General features: G+C 46.1%; 1 protein-coding gene across 1 annotated transcript in view; it reads left to right on the top strand.

Moving 5' to 3' along the window:
- The window catches only part of FBXO21 (F-box protein 21), a 57,314-nt gene that overhangs the window by 10,249 nt on the left and 27,447 nt on the right, over nt 1-19,618 (top strand). Inside the window, exons 2-5 of the mRNA XM_088449242.1 lie at nt 5,840-5,975; nt 15,547-15,644; nt 16,735-16,856; nt 17,788-17,934. Of these exons, the coding sequence (XP_088305368.1) occupies nt 5,840-5,975; nt 15,547-15,644; nt 16,735-16,856; nt 17,788-17,934 (503 nt within the window). The remainder of the gene's footprint in view (nt 1-5,839; nt 5,976-15,546; nt 15,645-16,734; nt 16,857-17,787; nt 17,935-19,618) is intronic.

Genomic DNA, 19,618 nt, shown 5'->3' with positions numbered 1-19,618 from the left:
CTGCTCATCTGGATGTACAGCATGGACAGTCAGTACTGACGTCCATGCTGTCTTCCCTACAACCCCGCCAGTACCAGAACGCCGGTACTGATCCGGGGATGCTGGTAGGCATCTGGGGTCACAGCTAGCGGTGACCCCAGATGTTTGGGATCATGGCCGGATTCAAGGGGGCAGCAGGTAAGCAGCGGGGTCCCGCGGTGGGTCCCTGCTGAACACATGGTCCAGAGTCCCCAGGCAGGGGGCTCCCTGGGGACTGGCTGCAGCGTGGAACCAGGTTTCGGACCTGCGCTTACACTACCCCCCTGGGACAGCGGACCGCAGCTGAGCGGTAGCGCTGCGGCATCCCAGGGGTTAATTGCATGCCAGGGGAGCGTGCCTTCTCTGTAACACAGCCGGCGCCTCCCCCGCTGCACACAGCCCTCTCTGCTCTGCTGACTGGCCCTGTGGAGTGCTCCTCACCCAGGCCAGCCTCCTCTCTGCTCCTCGGTGGCCATCTTTTGCTGGAAGCATGGTGAGCGCTGCTGGACGCTGAAGATCGGTGGCATCGCGGTCTGGGTCCCCCGGCATACCTCTCCTCCGTTGGTTCAGGTCTGTGTATGCAGCGCTGTGTCCTACCAGGCTCTGTGTCTGCGTAGTTGAGAATCAGCGCTGATAGTGCAGGAATTGATTTCTTTGCATTGTATGTGACTTCTGCTAGCGTCTGCTGCCTGTACTTTCACTTTCTACTGTCAGCCTTTTCACTGTCCCTGTTCTTCTGCTAAAGCCCTTGCGGTGCGGTGCTTGCAGGGTGGTTCTCCCACTATACTAACAAGTATCAGTGAGAGGGGTCACATACTGACCATCATGTCTGAGAGTGACTTTCCTCTCCAGCTTTTGTGTACTAAGTGTAAGGTACCAATAGTGGAGAGGGAGGGTAACGCGGAGGGGCTATGTCGGCAGTGTTATTTATTGGCGCGGCCAATTACTGTCACGGCTCCGGTACAGGAGCCGCCCTGGGCTTGTTTCGCCAAAGCGCTTACAACCCTCGTGGGCCAGTTAGCTCCGCAGCCTACCTTCCCACAGATGGGATTGTCCCAGCAGTCAGTGGTGTCTTCGCCCATGCAGGGTTTCCCGAGACAATTGATGGTACCCCGCAGTCTCCCTATTTCTCCTCCTCAGGTCTCTCAGGAGCCTGCGTGGGTTAATTCGCTGACAAGCTCTGTACAGCATTTGTCAGACGTGTTACAAGGGGAGTCTGTGTTGCGGCCTCACAAGCGGCCGGTGGCCCTCTATCTGCTCCTTATTAGGATGACGACGGGACGTCCGATGATGGGGAGATTCTGGATCTTTCTGACCAAGAACCTCCCCGTACTAAATAGTCGGATGCTAAGTCTAAGGTTTATATTGCTGGCCTTATTCGTGCAGTCCGCACTGCTTTAGTTATTGAGGATGATGAGCCTCCGGTGTCAAAATCCAAATATGCCTTTTTCAAGGATGTTAAGGGTGACGCCACAGTGTTTCCTCTTTCGGGTCAAATAGTGGACCACTTAGAGGAGGCATGGAAACATCCAGGCAAACGGTATCAGCCTCAAAGGCATTTAGCAGTGGCGTATCCGTTTGCAGACAATTATTTTGCTAAGTGGGAATCCACGCCACAGGTGGATTCACATGTGACACGCCTGGTCCGAAGTGCCACGTTGCCCATGCCCTCCATGTCCTCCTTAAAGGATGCCACGGACCGTAAGGTGGAAATCTGCCTAAAGTCCGTTTATTCCCTTGCGGGGGGACAGCCAGGCCGGCTATGGCCATTTGTTGGGTAGCCAGAGCTATGGAGCGCTGGGCAGATACTTTAGAGGCGTCTTTCGATTCCGACTGTTCGGCTGAACAGACCGAGTTGACAGGCAATCTCAGGGATTCGGCCACTTACATTAATGAAGCAGCTTTAAATATCAGTACCCTGACCTCATGGATTTGTTCGGCTGCAGTGGCGGCTCGTCGCACCTTATGGTTGCGATCTTGGAAGGCGGACACTGATTCCAAAAAGGGCCTGGAAGCCTTGCCTTTTAATGGAGAAGTCTTATTTGGTCCGGATCTGGACAAAATTGTAGCCACCTGGCGGCAACCAAATCGGCATGTCTCCCGTCTGCTGCAGTTCCTTCCAGTTTAGGTACGTCGTCCTTTTCGGCCTTACAGGGCCCAGGGTAGGCCTAAAGCACAGTCCTTCCCCGACAGGCTGGCCCCAAGAAGTCGGCCAAGCCCCGGAAGCAGGCCTGGAGTACCAGACGTCCGGGCCCTAAGTCTGATGACAAACCTGCGGGCCTGATGGTCCGGGCCTCCCTTTGGGGGCTCCCAAAGTGGGAGGCCACCTGCTACGGTTTGCCCAGTGTTGGTCAGTAACCACGACAGACAGTTGGGTTCACGAGGTGGTTTCTCACGGGTATGCCCTCTCCTTCCGGCACAGGCCCCCTCCCGATTCTTCACCACGGGTCTTCCATCAGACCGGAACAAAGCCACAGAACTGCGGAAGGTTTTGTACACTATGCTCCAGGCTGGAGTTATAGTGCCTGTTCCTTTTACCCAGAGGGGCCTGGGTTTCTATTCCAATCTGTTTTTGGTGCAGAAACCCAATGGGTCGTACCGTCCGATACTCAACCTCAAAGCACTCAACAAGTCATTGCAGGTGCCGAGGTTTCGGATGGAGACCCTACGGTCCATCATTCTGGCGCTGGAACCTGGGGATTACATGTTGGACATACAGGACGCTTATCTGCATGTCCCTATTCTTTCACGCCATCAACAGTTCCTCAGGTTTGCAATCCGCAACGATCACTTCCAGTTCCGGCCGTTACCTTTTGGCTTGGCGACAGCACCACGTGTGTTCACCAAGGTGATAGCGGTCATGGCGGCTTCCCTGCGGCTGCAGGGAGTCCGCATGTTGCCGTACTTGGACGACCTACTGTTGGTAGCAGGATCTCCGGAGCTCCTTCTGCGCCATTTGGATCTGACGATTGCAGTTCTGCAACGGCATGGCTGGTTGATAAACCGGTCAAAAGTCCACCCTGATCCCGTCTCAGAGGATTCTGCAGCTCGGAGCCTTGTTGGACTCCAGTCAGCAGCGGATCTTTGTGATGGGGGAAAAGATCTCTGCCTTGCAGTTGAGGGTGCGCAGTTGTCTGCAGAGTCGCCGGGTGTCTCTTCACTCGGCAATGCGGTTACTGGGCTCCATGGTGTCCGTATTCGACATAGTGGAATATGCCCAGTTTCACTCCAGACCTCTTCAGCAATTGATACTGTCCAAATGGAATGGACTGCCTCAGAGTCTCAAATCCCAGACGATGGTGCTCACTCCGGAGGTTCGCCTGTCCCTTGCCTGGTGGTTGAAGACGACTAATCTCAACAAGGGTCGTCCGTTTTGGGTGCCGAACTGGGTCTTATTGACAACGGACGCCAGTCTTCGGGGCTGGGGAGTGGTCACGGGTCCACACTTGTTTCAGGGCAGATGGACTCCGGCGGAAAAGGAGCTTCCGATAAACATCTTGGAACTCTGCACCGTTTTCAATGCTCTCCAGCAGGCCCATCGGGTTCTCCAGGGTCATCCCGTGCAGGTCCAGTCGGACAACGCCACCACCGTGGCTTACATAAATCGGCAAGGAGGAACCAGAAGTCTGGCGGCACTCGTAGAGGTGTCCCGCATCCTGATCTGGGCGGAGCGCAATCTTCCGGCCATATCAGTGGAGTCCTCAATTGGGAGGCCAACTTTCTCAGTCACCAGGACGTTCATCCGGGGGAATGGTCTCTGCACCAGGACGTCTTTCAACTTCTGGTGGACAAGTGGGGTCTTCCAGAGATCGACCTCATGGCGTCACGGCACAACAACAAGTTGCCGGTGTACGGGTCTCGCACAAGAGACGAAAAGGCGTCTCTGGTGGATGCTCTGTCCGTCCGGTGGACGTTCCGGTTTGCTTATCTCTTTCCTCCGTTTTCCCTTCTTCCACGGGTAATCCGGAAATTCAAACAGGAAGGAGGGATGCTCCTGTTGATAGCTCTCGCGTGGCCCAGACGGCACTGGTTCTCAGACCTTCAGGGTCTGTCCGTGGACATTCCTCTGCGGTTGCCGCTATGACCGGACCTACTGTCACAAGTCTTTGTCTTCACCCGGACCTGACTTGGCTGTCTTTGACGGCGTGGCTGTTGAGACGGCCATGTTAAGGTCCAGGGGGTTTTCCAGCTCTGTAGTACGCACTATGCTGGGAGCTCAAAAACCGTCTTCTGCAAGAATATACCATCGTGTGTGGCATACGTTCTTCCAATGGTGTCGACCGAGAGGTTATGCTCCTCGGGAATTCCGTCTGTCTAGAGTGCTAGCCTTTCTACAGGCGGGACTAGACCATGGGCTTCGCCTTGCTTCTTTGAAGGTGCAGGTTTCTGCCCTGTCTGTCTGGTTCCATCGTAGGATTGCTACGATCCCTGATGTGCGCACCTTTATGCAAGGTGTTCTTCGAATCCACCCGCCATTTGTTCCACCGGTGGCGCCTTGGGATTTGGCGGTGGTTCTGAGGGCTCTCCAGGGACCGCCGTTTGAACCACTGGGCTCAGTGGATCTTAAATGGCTGACAGCCAAAACAGTTTTCCTTCTGGCCATCGCTTCGGCCAGACGTGTTTTTGATTTAGGGGCTCTATCTTGTAGACCCCCTTTCTTGATTTTTCATGGGAACAGGGCGGTGCTGCGCACTCGTCCTGATTTGCTTCCCAAAGTTGTGTCCCGGTTTCATATCAACGAGGAAATCATTGTGCCGGCTTTTAACTCACCTGACCTTTCAGTGGGTGAGGCCACTTTGGACCTTGTGCGGGCCTTAAAGATTTATGTTGACCGCATTTCTTCGTTTCGGAAGTCTGACGCCTTGTTTGTCCTCTATGGCTTCCATAAAAAGGGTTGGCCTGCTTCAAAGCAAACTTTGGCAGGTTGGATACGTATGGCAATTTCAGAAGCTTATCTTCATGAAGGTCTGCCGGTTCCTTCCTCTGTGAGGGCTCATTCCACTAGGTCTGTGGGTCCTTCGTGGGCAGCTCGACGTGGTGCCTCTGCAGTCCAGATCTGCAAGGCTGCCACGTGGTCCTCTGTCCATACTTTTGTGAGGTATTACGCGTTTGACACCTTTGCCTCTCAGGATGCTTCCTTCAGGCGGCGGATTCTCCTTTCAGCGCAGGAGCGTCCCCACCCTTGAATGATACTGCTTTGGGACATCCCCAAGGTATCCTGTGGATACCCTATGGACCCTGAAGTAGAAAATATGAGATATGGTAAGAACTTACCTTTGTTATCTCTATTTCTACGCAGTCCATAGGGTTCCACAGGACTCCCGCCCTGTCGCACCTGTGCTGCAGATGGGCTTTGCTCTGGTCACCGGTTTTTCCATCTCCCTCTGGTGAGAATGTGATTCTTGTGTGTGTCCAGATCTTTTTTCTCTCTCTTCCTTCTCCTCCTCCGGCCTATGGCTTGGTACGTAACTGAGATGCCTTGGCTCGGGGGCGGGGTATAGGAGGGGGACCCTAGTGCATCCTGGGAGGCTGAAAACTTAACTCTATGGTGCCCGATGCATCACCGTCATCACCTATACCCCAAGGTATCCTGTGGAACCCTATGGACTTCGTAGAAATAGAGATAACAAAGGTAAGTCCTCATATTTTTATATATAATGTTTATGCTTTCATTTTTGCCACACTCCTTTGTACTTCATGTCCTTCTTTATTAACTTAAGCCATGTCAATCATTTTATTTGCTGAATATTATATTCTGATGAATATTCATGTTAAAAGTTCATATCTTGACAATATCTAACAAGGTGTATCTTTGTCCTAGATGGCCATCTATTGTGAAGTTTTATAACCATATGGACTTTTTGGATTGGCTGGAAGAGTATAAGACCAGGTACACTGCTGGCATAGCAGCACAAAGGATAGTATCTGCATTCTCAAAGGAGCTCATCATAGAGCGTGTAAGTAACTATTCTGCACATTTTTTTTAAATCCAGTGTTTTTATTGAGTTTTTCTTAACAAGAAATAAAAAATACAAATACACAAAGAAATATGAGCATTGTGTCACAACAAACATACTAAATGAGTACAGTAATTAACCAGGTGGTGATCTGGAAATAGATTTAGAAATGAGTACTCAAGACCGAGATTAAAACAGTTCAGAGAAATGGCGATTTTGAGAATACAGTTTGTACTGGCTGGTGAAGATACAAACAAATAAGACAACCAGAATTTTTTAAGCAGAATCGGTAGAAGAGGTGAGATTTGCATAGCGGGAATCTGGCACTTTCGCTTCTGATACATAAAGCGTACATGAGAAACTGTTATATTGACTAGAGCCGCCCAGGAAAGAAAGGTAGGGGGAATCGGAGGCCATCCACGTCCGAGCAATACACACCCGGGCTAATGTTAAGAGATTATTGACATATAGTTGTAGGGGAGTAGAGAGGACCTCTTCCAGGTCCAAACCGAATAGACAGATACGTGGGGTCAGTAAAGGGATTCGGACACCCGTATTCCGGACACAGGCAACTACCCTAGACCAAAACAAAGCAACTTTAAGACAGGACCAGAGGAGATGCCAAAAATCAGCAAAGGGGTCAGAACATTTAGGAGAAGAATCTGTAGTAGACCCACCAAACTCACAAAGCTTTTGTGGCTCCAGTATACTCTGTGCAAAATATATAATTGAATCTGCTGAAACCTGGCATAAGCCGTAGAGTCCCGAAGATAACCTATAAGGACTTTCAGTCCTTATAGATCAATTCCATTCAGTCATCATCAGATAAATCAGTGGTTCTCAACTCTGTCCTCAGGACCACACACAGCTTACGTTTTGCAGGTCACCCAGCAGGTGCACAGGTGTATTCATTATTCACTGACACACTTTAAAAGATCCACAGGTGGTACTAATCATCGATTCTGTGGGGAGACCTGAACAACATGCACTGTTTGGGGTCCTGAGGACTGAGTTTGAGAACCTGATTTGAGATCTAAGCCTATTCAAACTCTCTGCTCTTCTGGATGACAAAAGGGAGGAGTAGGACATTGATATAGACCTCTTAGTAGGTAACGTACGCACTAATAGCCGTGTAAGTCTGGAATTATTTACGCGCACCTGGTGTTTATGAGCTGATTCCTTTTATAGTTAATAGGAAATACAAATTATACCGTAGGGGAAGCTCTGCGTGTTATAAAGTGTGGACTCCGTGTAGGGCCGTGGTCGCCAAACTTAATTGAGGTCTGAGCTACTTTAGTAAAATGAAACCTCCTGAATAGCTTTTAAAATTGTAGAAAACAAATCTTGCTAATAACGGAACAAATGAAGGTCATTTAATGAAAATGTAAAAAAAAATGATTTATAGAAAACAACAATGCATTTAATTATTACCGTGATATTGTTGTAGTTTGTAAAGCACAGGCACATTTCACTGTTAATTACTGGCTCCAAGGAGGTATGTGAAGTAGAGGAGCAAAATATACTGTATAGGCAGGGCTTCTGTGTGATTTTCCGGCAGGGCTGGGTGGGAGTCACTCGCTCCGCCGTAGCATAGACGCTGTGGGTGAAACCACAGGAAAGCACGTCAGGTGATTGCTGTAGAGGCTGCGAGGCTGCTGTAGAGGCTGCTTCGACACCATGGAGAAGCACGCACCAGAGCTCACTTCCTCTTACTTTACTTGGCAGTACTGCAGCTAGGTGAGCTACCAAAATTAAGACCGTGAGCTACCGGTACCTCGCGAGCTACAGGTTGGTGGTGTAGGGTATGAATGTCTAATTTGGCAGCAATACAAGAGTGTGTTATTGAACTATATACTGATGAAATCCTCACAAATAGTTACAAACACTAAAAATGGTACAAATAAATAAAAAAATAATAAAAAGGAATTAACTAGAATAAATTGAACTTTGAATAAAATTAGTGATCACATAAATATCTGTGTGTCTGCAGCAAAGTGGAAACAAACATTATAGCTCTTTTCTGCAGGGTAAATGGGTACCCGCTGCTGAGGTGCAATGCAGCAGGTAACTTTCCCTATCTTACCATAATAAATGTTGAAATCTTCAGTGTTATAGCCGCTGTTCTGAAACTCCCCCCTAACGCCGGTGTCTGTAAGAGATCTTTCCCCGGCGTTAGTGTCTTGCAGCAGACGGGAAGCTTTGTGCTATAGTTCCGTCTTCTACGCGGTAGTTCAAGCACCAGACCTGTTGGTGGTAGCACAGTTGTGTAATAACTGTACTGGGGCTTCAGAGAAGTTAGGGACAGTCCCCCTCCACTGTGCACAGAGAGCATGCCGGAATTGAAGATATCTATAGAAAAGATGAGCTGGAAGACCAGAAGTAGAGGACAAGTTTGTAAATGAATGAAGAACCCCATCTTGATACAGTTGGCCAATAGCAGCCACCTCATACAGCATCACTTTTTACCCGTGTCTTAGCCTGGCTTTCAACATGTTATCTATATATATATATATATATATATATATATATATATATATATATATATATATATATAATGTTTCACCTTCATCCTGAAAACATTTTGTTAAAATAAGTGGTGTGAGGAGCCTGGACACTTTCAAATCTACTATTCTAACTCAAGCTCCTCCCCCTCTACACCCCGATTGGCTGCCATACAGTTCAGTTTATATAAGTTCAGCATCCTTCAGAGATGCTGGGAATGCATGGAGAGAGCTGAGAAGAAGCCAGGGTCTTTTCCTATGCCCACAGTCCACTTCCACAATGCAATCCGCTATCACAGCAGATATGTGGACGGGTCGCCCGAGCCCTAGCGTAGCATTGTAGTGCTCGCGGCCACACTCTGCAGACTGGCATAAGTCGGGGATATTCCAATACAATTATACAATTAGCAGAGAAGGCTCTAGCCGTAAAATTCTGAAAAGAGGTGTGACCTCACAGAAGTGAGTGTAGGCTAACTGTGCTGTGGCCCCTTTCCCCATTGTGCTGTTCTCCCAGCACCCCTCTCCCAGCACAAATCAAAGTACTCAGCACAGCTCCCCTCTCCCAACACAGTATCCTTCACCCAGCACCCCTCTGCTAACACCGCACAGACCACAGCACTCCTCTCCTAGCACAGCACAGCACAGATCACCGCACCCTTCACCCCTCTCCCAGCACAGATCACAGTACAGCACCCCTCACACCTTTCCCAGCACAGCTCACAGCACTCATTATCCAATACAGCACATCACCCAGGACAGCGTTGCCAGCACCCCTCACCTGCCCTAGGTGGGCTTGGTTGCCCCTAGACATTTGCTTAATTTGCCTGTGTCTAGGGCCGGCTCTGACAATTAGGTCCCACTAGAAATACTAAAGGGTACCGAAAATAGTTGATGGGTCCCATGTTCCTTGCTTGACCCTGGGGAGGTGCAGTTCCCTGCACGCACCTCCTACTTGGCACACTTTCCACTGTGCAAAGCTTGCCAAGGAATGGATCCCTCAGACACTGGCAGCTATCTTCAAAGGAAGCCGCATCAAGGAGTAGATATAAATGCCTGTCAGCGGCAGCTCAGTGTTTCTTACCATTCTCCTCCGTTTCTATCCCTGCAATGGTATAGGCAAAGTTAATGGTAGATGAAATTTCCAGGGGTAACCAAGCATTTTTTTGTGGCCTATCCTTTATTCTTATGTCTCTGATTAGTGTCTCAGTTGGTTTTCTTGGCTGCCATATTGTATTAGGAGTGCTCTTGGTGGACAAGTTTCTAGCCTGTTCATGCCCTTACTTGGTATTTGAACTGCAGATTACTATACTGTACCTCCCTACTTTTTCCTTTTTTTTTTTTTTTTTTTCTAATATGTCTGGGAAGGGAATACATCCAAGGCCACCCTGAAAAAGAGGGTGCTGTGGCTGAAACTGTTGCCTTCACAAAATGTCAGTTTAAATTAACATGTGCCCAGTCTATGGACCAGCATCTTTGCTCGCGTGGGACATGGCGGAACTCACATATGCTTATACTCTAGCTCAGGCCATGGCGGAACTCCCTATAAAACTCGTTGCTAAGAGATAGCAGAGCAGGAATCTTCCCTTCTCCTTTGCTCCTATTGCAGGACACCCAGGTTTTTCCTTGGGCCCCCGCTTGCTTGATACAGGTCCTAGTGCAGGGGTAGCCAACCCGGTGCTCGAGGGCTACTAACCGTTCATGTTTTCCAGATCACCTAGCTTCTGTAGTCATTACTCACTAACACATTTTAAAAGATCCACAGGTGGAACTATTTATTTTCACTTGTGTTTCAGTGAGGAGACCTGGAAAACATGCGCTGTTGGTAGCTCTGGAAGGACCAGGGTGGACTACCCTTGTCCTAGTGCATGTCTCTTCCTGCCTCCACATCACAGACTCAAGTGGAAGATGAGAATTAATAAGAGTCTGACCTGGAAATGCAAAATATCAGTCCTTACTTACTGAGGAGGATCCCAGTGATACGCAAGGTGTTGAGGTTGCATGCAGTCAGATAGGTACTTCACTCCCAGTATAGCAAGGAGCCCGAGGCACCAGATATGTCTCCATTTATAAGGAAAAAGAAACACTGTTTTGGCCTGACTGCAAATTTCTCCCACAGGCTGCTGTCCTTTTATCCACTGTGACCCCCATTGACTGACTGACTATCTAAAACTTACTATCCCCAACTTGACTGACCTTAGGAATAGCACTGTTAGTCTTCATGGTGGTATCAAGCTTCCTATCTCCACGACTGTAGGTGATTTACGTAGGCCTATTCTGACATCTGTCTGGGTAAATAGTCTGTAAAGAGGTGAATGGATGGTTTGGGGGAAGGCCTTAGGTCTGGTAGTCTCAGGTCAGAACTGCTAACTACAGTTGAGCATATCAAGAGGGTCTGCCTGTCTGGAAGAAGCTGCCATTAATGCAGATGGGAGCATGATTTTGTGCCACAGTCTTGTCAGGCTGGTACAGAATCTAAATGGAATCTGGAGTTCCTTTCCTTTGCTGAGGAAGTTTTATTTGATCCTGAGTTGGACAAAATTATATATCTGGCTACATTGGGGAATAGCATTTTTCTTTCCTCTTCTGCAACAAAACCTCATGGCCCATGTTTTCATTCCTTTAGGCCCCCGGGGCAGGTCAAGTAACCAGGTCACTTCTTGAAGTCAGACTCCATGGAAGTCAGTCAAGAGGTAAGCAGGCCTAGGTTGCTCATTATCCGACTCAGACCTGCAGATAAACCATTGGCAAGACTGGCACCCCAACCCACTCGGTGGCTCCACGGTGGAAGCCTGTTTTTGCTTTCTTTCAGAACAAGAGGTTAGGGACCACTTCAGACACTCGTATTGAACAGTTAGATTATAGACCACTTTTTCCCTCCCAAGATGTTTCTTCACAACTAGCTGCAGATCATGTCATATGCTAACTGGAGCCATCTAGATCTTGTTATCTTTGGAAATGGTTCTTGCTGTCCTGGTGAATCAGAGAGGGTTGGGATTTTATTCCAGTCTCTTTCTGGTTCGGAAGCCAGATGGGTATTTCGACCCATCTTCAATTTAAAGTTCCTAAATGTCCACATGCAAGTAGACACAGTCAAAATCGAATAACCAAGATCTGTAATAAACAGAATGGAACAGGTGGAACTTATGGTGTCCATGGACATCAATGCTTAACTAAATGTCCTCAACTGAGACAGACACCAGTGTCTCCTCAAATTCACTGTATAGTCTCCATAATTCCAATTTAGAGTACTTCCATTTGGCTTATTTACACACCAAGAGTTTTCACCAAGTTAGTAGTGGTCATGGCCACCCTACACAGTACAAAAGGGTGGTTGTTCTACCTTATTTGAATGTACTCATAATCAAGATGACCTTTCCAGCCTTACTGCTCGCCAAGGACCAGCAGACTACATTGTCTCTGAGGTCAAATGGGTGGAATTTATGCCAATTCCAATCTGAGCCCATCCCATAGAATGCTTTTTCTGGGAGTACCGTTTGACACCCAGCAACAATGGGTGTTTGTTCCAGAGAAGAAAATCTGTTCATTGCATGTTCCTCCTGAAGAAAAGATTAGTGTTTGTGTACTTCTGCAACCCCTTCACCATTCAGGACTAGATTCTGATAAATACAGATGCCAGTCTCAGGGGTTGCGAGGCAGTTGCCCTGCAGTCCAGATTTCAGGGACATTGGACATGGGTGGAGTCCACACTCACAGTATATATTCTAGATCTCAAGGCAGTTTTCAACGCCTTGACCAATGCTCAGTCTGTAACAGGAATCCCGGGGTGTTATTGGTAAACGATATGGTGGTCCCCTGGCACAACCCACTCATTTACCTGTACCCTCTGGTTGCCATACTGCCAAGGGTACAAAAGGTAAAAAAAAAAAGGAGTTCACGTATTCCTAGTGGCCCCAGATTGGCTGTGAAAGTAACTTTATTTGAACCTTCTTAGCATGGTGGAGCCCCCTCAGTGGCTCCTTCCACTGTGGTCAGATATTCAAAGTCAAGACCCCTTTCAGCACCTAGCGCCAAAAGGTTTTTAGACAATGTAGTCCAGAATATGCTGGAAGCGAGGAAGCACTTTCTGACAGTAGCTATCACTGGGTCACTGTGACTGGAAGATAGATGGAGATATATATATATATATATATATATATATCTACCTACCTCTAAGTGTGAGAGGAAGGACTTCCCATGCCATCCTTTCAGCTGGCAAGGTTGTTCCTCTCCTTGGGCTAGGATAGGTGGAAGGGAAGGGTAGCTCGAGGTGGGCCTATGCCTCAGCTCCTTTAAAGATCCAGCTGTTGGCATTATTGTGTTTTTTTTTTTGTTTTGTTTTGTTCTTCCCTTTCAGAGAAATCTGTCTCTGATCACAAACCTCTAGATATTTCTTCAGGGAGTGCTGCATATCCAGCCACCTTATGTCCCTCTGGTGTTCATGCTCTGCAATATCTGCTCTTCAAATCCCGGATTTGCAGAACACTTAGAAGTTCTCCTGAACTGATGATCTCCTGGCTATATCAATGGCAAAAAGGGTGTCGGAGCTGGGAGCTCTCCTGCCTGTCAACTTTTTTTTTTTTTTCTTTTAGGATAGGGCTCTTAAGGATAAAACTGTCAATCACAAATTTGCTGGTCCGGCTCTGCGCCAGGAATGTGTTTTTGTATGAAGATGGTTCTCTACACACTCTGGACGTTGTTCGGCTTTCAGGGCTCACATCAATAGAACTAAGGAGATCAGATAATCTCTGTCTTTTTTGATTCCAGCAAACGAGGCTGACCAGCCTCTAAACAGACTATTAGCCCAGCGGATCACCTCAATAATCCGCAAGATTTACCTTGGCACAAGCTGGCCTGTTCCGGAGAATACGGGAGCCCTTTTCTGCTAGATCCATTGGTGCTTCATGAGTGGAGTGGCATGGAGGCCTCCACTAAATAGACATTCAGCATTTCCATCTCGTCTTCCTTGCTCACGTTTGCAAGATTTTATAGATCTGACACTTCTACGTACACAGATTGCAGTTTTGGTGTAGTGTACTGCACACAGCACAGGAGCATTCCCTCTCTTGATGGCAAATTTCGGACATCCCCATTGCTTCTGGTGTGCATCAAGGATGAAGGAGAACATGGGATCTTTTTCTGTAATTATTTGGAATTCACTGGATGTCCTACCAGCACTCTCTTTTTTTTTTTTTTTTCTGCTGTTCTTCTATCTTGTACTGTCCTTGTTTGTTTTAGTTTGGACAGTGTTTGTTTAATTCTTCTCCCTTATTATGTGCTGCCTCTATCCTTTTGGATTGTGTAATGCAGGCCATATATCTACGGCCTAATTCCCTGTTCTGCAGACGCTGATTTGACATTGTTGATCGGTAATCCGTTGGCGGATCGGAGAAAAACTGCATGTTAAAAATCCCGACTTGCCGACCCAGATTTTTTTTTTTATCGATCTGCGAATCGAGAATTTCCAACATGTTTGATTTCTCTGATTCCCTGGCAGAATTGGTATTTAGGGCACTCCATTGCAGATGTATGAGTCCCATTAGTTAAAGAACTAGATCAGACTGTAAAGGGGGAGGAGCCAAAGATAAACTGGTAGATTGAATGTTCCCACGCTCCTTGCACCACTTGCTATACCCCAGTTTTTTCCAGTGTTTAACTAGGTGTAAAAATCACATTTTTGTTTATATAAAAGGACCACATTTTGTAGACTTAGGGCCGTATTCAATTAGCCTGCGAAAACCCGTTATCGGTGATAAAGTATCTCCTTCATTGTCACAGGTTTGACTTATCCCCGTATTCAATTTTCCCAACTTATTGCCAGAGCTAAAAGTCTATGCATTGGGACCTGCAAAAACGTATCACCATTGAATAGGTGTCGAGAACAAGTGCACAATTGGGGTTTTGGGGTGCAGACTTCCAAAAACCACCTTGGACAGTCTCCCAAAGTTATTCTGTGTTAAAAAAATTTAAAGGACCACAGGACACCCCAAAAAAGGTACTTTTTGATTTTGGGGGCGAACAAAAAAAAATGTTGGGGTACAAGTGTCTAAACTAGCGAAATAAACTCTTGGGGGGTCCCCAAGTATGCCAAAGGTGTTTGATGGCAGGTGGATTTTTGACGATTTTTAAAACTTCACATTAGCCACTTTAAAATATGCTAGTACCCGTTTTCATGTACCCCAAATTTGATGGGACATCTTATTTTTCTGCAAAAAGTTGCTAAATGCTATTCTTCACCTCTTTCCCTAAGACGCTATACATCACTTATTGAGACTGTTTAAAGACCCCACATACCTTTAGCAGGGCTATTTGGGGGTACCCATAGTGACCCCATGTCAGAGCATCTTTTGGGGGGTCAGAGGCTGATTTCCCCTAAAATGACAGGACTTTTTGCGGGTTTAATTTTCGCCGGGTCCCGTTTTCGCAGAAGTGAAATTGAATACGGGGAATCGCGATAAGTTTTCACTTCTAAAACCTCTGATGACGGCCGAAAAGTCGGGCAACGGACACTTCGCCTCAAATTGAATATGCCCCAATGTTGTACCTTATTGGTGAAGGGCCTGATTCAGAGGTGAATGCAACTTTATGCAAATGCCGCTACCTAGGCCTTCCCTGGTGTACATCCGTGTGTATGAGTGTGCGAGGTCTGTGACTCCCTCTTTGAGTGTCTGTAGACGTTGTAATACCATCTGGTACGTCTTTAGACGCCACCTTAAGTCGCACCATCAAAGCTTTCTCCAGCCCTATGGCAGGTGCAAAATTTCCATCTGCATATGGCCTCCAAAGTGAAGGAGTTAAGTGTCTGTGTACACAAACACTTCAGCAACACACCCATAGGACAAACCATCTCCGTGTGTCTCTTTAGCTACCTCCCAGTCACCGTCCAGGAACACTCACACATTTCTGATACCGCGCATCTCAATTGCAACAGCGCCTTTGTGCATACACACTGTGTAACACATGCGGGTATAGGGGTTTTTGTGACCACTGGCATTGTGTACGACTCTGAATAAGGCCATACGTTTGAAACTACACCTCAGTGCTTTACTTTAATATTATTTTTTTCTTGACAGCGTGTCCCTTGTGAAAGTTTTTATGATCTAGAGACTTTGGGCTACCCAGCACATTTCATTGAAGATGAGTTGTTGTCTATCCTCAATATTGAAAGCGGGTAAGATACTGCAATAATAATTATGATTGTTATTATTAGCATTTATTTACAAGTTGCCACCAAATTCTGCAGCACTGTATGGAGCAGTGATACCAATCAGTTAGACATAATATTCTTGTCACTGTTTGGCATACTTGGGACAGCAAGTCATGCCCAACAATGATGGCCATTTGGTCAATCTAGTCTCTTATTTATTTCCTGCTTGGTAATGTAACAGGTAATTGTATGTTCTTCAAACAGGTCCATGAGATCCGCTACAATATATATTTTTGTTCTTTTACCTAATTTGCATTTCTTTTATGAATTGAACCTTACCTTTCTTAGTATGCTTTTTGTTATAAATGTTTTGAAATTATACATTTATACACGTTTTAAGACTTGTTAGGGGGTAATATAAAAAAATTATATTTAGCGTAAACAATGTGCATACAATATTCTGTACGTGTTGACCATATAAAACCTCATTGGACTTCAGTCCAGTAAATAAATACTATATATGATGTTTCTTAAATTTTGCCTTGTAAGCTGTGTTACACCTTCAAAATCTTCGTTCATACGTTCGACAATGAAGGAGATACTGAAGACATCCAGTCGTAGGGATCTGTATTACATGGTTCTATTTGCAACTGCAGGCATGGGAGGGGGACTGGTTCCCCAAAACATTTATTGAAAAAGAGTGACAGAAGCAATTACGCAAAGCAACCTTTTGGTGTAGCCAAAATAATCCCTGCCACCCTTCTTCAAGTAGATCCCCTTGTTGTAATTGAAGTGCCAGAGTATTGACCTACACAGTCCAACAACACACACGCCTATTTGTATATCTCCTAGTGTGTGCAGTGTCTCTTTTAAATATCTTTTTAAAATACCTGCTGGGGATGGGGGCTGCATAACCATGGGGGCTGCGTACTAAACAGCATACATTAGTCTGTTTCATGTTCTTTCATTCTCACTTATGTTGCTAGAGACGTTTAGGTGGGTAAGAGGGCAATTGAAAGACGTTATTAGGGAAAGAATTGGTGGACATGAAATGAGTTGACTAGATTATTTTAGATTCATTTTATGAAGTACAACTGACTGTTTATTTATGTAGGAAGTGTTTGACACAGAAGTATTGTGCAAAGAAAATCCTTTATTTCATGCGGAAAGAGGCTACCATGTGTAAATTGAAGGACTTTCTCCAGAGACCTCTAGATCAGCAGGACCTCTTAGAAGGTTTGTATTTTAATAGTCCTCTAGTGTGGGAAACTGATTTCGGTGCATGACTCTAACATTAGTGTCATATTTTCATCAGCAGTGAAATGCTATGGCTTTCTTGTCTCTGTCTGGTGTTTTCTTGTTGTTGGCATGAGACAAGATGGCTTCTCTTCTTGAGTGATACGCCAATCTTAGCAGTGTGGATGAACACAAGCGTAGAAGAGCGAATATAAATTATATTTGTATTTTTCTGATGACAGTGATTTCATCTGATTTGTGGAAATTGGGTTTCTCTTTTCTCTAGTGCCTCTGTATCCACTCTTCAGCATGCTACAGTTATGGTTAACTGTCTTTCATCACACTTCCCCCTACTCATTACATGGTTTAGCAGAGCTCCTCATAGTAACTGTAGTAAGAAACACTGAGGCCGATTCAACTTTGCACATTGTGCCCATCAACCTGGCAAGTTTTTCCTTGCACATCACAGTGGTGCACAGGAATAATTACAATGTACTACCTACCTTAATAGGCAGGTATGTGAGCAGCAGAGCAACGTGTAGTATTTGAGGTGCACATCATGGAGAAATGAATCTGTCCCACTGAGTTGTCATGTATGTGTGACAATATACATGGAATAAGCAGCAATAATTTACTTTTCTTTCCTTTCTGACTTTTTATACTTACTTGATAACCGGTTTCAATATATGAGCTCTCATAATCGTACCCTCTATACATTTATGTGACTGTTGCAACACTCCCCAGATACTCCTCTTACTAATATAATGGTAATAGTCTTCAAAGAGGCCACAAGTACACACCAATATGTAGAATATGATTGATGTGTAACATGGAAATAATGAAAGTACAGGAAGTGGGTTTATATAGTGCATTTGATATTTTTTAACAATTCTTGAGAAATGAATATATTAATGATTTATTCTGTTTCTAGGTGCTGTTATCATTGATCAGTACTGTAACCCTCTGGAAGATGTGAGTCTTGAACGTATTCAAACACAAGTTGATGATATCGTGGGGAAGGTGAAAGATCACTTGAGTATGAAGAACAGTAGACATCCCAGTTTGTTCCTGCAGGCAGGTTTGTGGAAACACCTTACAAATATTGTGCAATTGTAAACCAAATTCCATGCAATTCTGTATAATTCTATGCATTTTTCTAAATGACTTATAAAGCTTTCCTGGAAGGCGCAAAAGGTACTGCAGTCTTTGTCACCTCAAATGGTTAAACTAAAGTCCTTTAGAGAGTAGCACAGAAAACTGTGTGTCCCCCTGCTAAACAGGGAGCAGTTTTCTATATTGGTGCTCTTCACCCCTTGCATCTCATTTAAATAATGTATCTCCTCCCTTAAAACTAAATTTCAAAGAAAATAATTATTTTCCATGGAAACAGATGCACTTAAACAGATAAATCTGCATTGCAGCTCTGAATTTTTGTATTTATGTAAATTTTTTCAATTGTTATTTCTTCATGCCATAGCGGACACAGTCATTACAATGGGTATTGGCTGGAGCAGAAGGGGTCCAACTAGTTAACTTTTTTTTCTCACAGCAGCCCCGGCACCTCCTCCCCTATATCCCTAGGCAGGCCATTTTTTTTAGTTTGGTGCCTTGCAGGAGACAGGCTTTTCCCCCTGTGGTAAGGTTATGGAATGAGAGAGATCCCTTTCCGTTTGTGTACGATAACGTCATCAGCCAGTGTCCAACGTCATTCCCTACCATCCAAGTGAGCATAGAGGGGGAATATATTCCTGCGGCGAGCGAAGCGAGCCACTGTGCATCGCAGCGTAGCGAGCGAAGCGAACCCGCAAGGGGCCGAATTTCTTATTTTCCTGGAAAGTGTTGGCAAAAACATCCACTTCCGCCCTCACTCACGTCACTTCCAGGTACAGCTACTGAAGGGCTTTTATACTCTTCCGTCAGGTTATACAGTAAAGCTCCTTCTTGCCGACTGGGATTTGGATTGTTGCCCATTGTTCCAGCATTGAATGTTGTGTGTGCATACCTCTCCAGGTAGTCAATGTGACTTTTATTTGGAGGATTGCTGCAAAGTGGAGGGTAACCTTCTTCTGTTAAGCCCCACTTTCTGTTTTGAGGTTATAATCATTGCACTTACCCCTTATTGCACACAATAGTTTATCTAGTTGGTGTGTAGTGATGACCCTGGAATGCTGTACATGTATACCATGGGCAAAGCACAACTGAAGTATTTGTAACACTGTTTTTTATGTTTAGACCCTGGACCATGGAGGACTCTGTGTCCTGTGTTTCGTAGCTTCGCAGCCAGAAGGTTCAGTTGGCCACGTCTTCCAACCAGGAACTGGCTTCGACTACCTCTATCTAGGGAACCGCCATGGATGCAGTCCTTCTCGCAGGTAATGTTGCGGTGGACTGATAGACTGGCTACCCTAGGGCTTGTACCCTTACAGGGGTCCAGCTGCATCCAGTTGTACCGTCTCATCGGTGCAGGGTTTAGTGCATCTGTCTTCATCTTTCCAGACACAGACCCTCTAGGCTAGGTAACGCTATGCCTCTGTCAGGTTATAATTCGGACTCTGAAGTTTCCTCAGCTCAGGAGGAAAATCTGACCAAGACCTCTAGTTTCCCGGAGGTCTCCGTTCCGAACAGCCAGTGGTGTAGCATGGCTGCGCATTCTAAGGTCCAGCTGCTGCCATTCTAATAAGGAGGTTTGGCAGAATTATTATTGTCTGCGCGGGTAGAGGGCCTTTTAGCGGAGGCATGGGTGCTCCCTATGGCTGATCAGG

The sequence above is a fragment of the Taudactylus pleione genome, unplaced genomic scaffold (assembly GCF_031769625.1).
Source record: "Taudactylus pleione unplaced genomic scaffold, aTauple2 ptg000479l, whole genome shotgun sequence".
In the NCBI taxonomy this organism is placed as follows: domain Eukaryota; kingdom Metazoa; phylum Chordata; class Amphibia; order Anura; family Myobatrachidae; genus Taudactylus; species Taudactylus pleione.
This window is presented reverse-complemented; position numbering and strand designations above follow the sequence as displayed.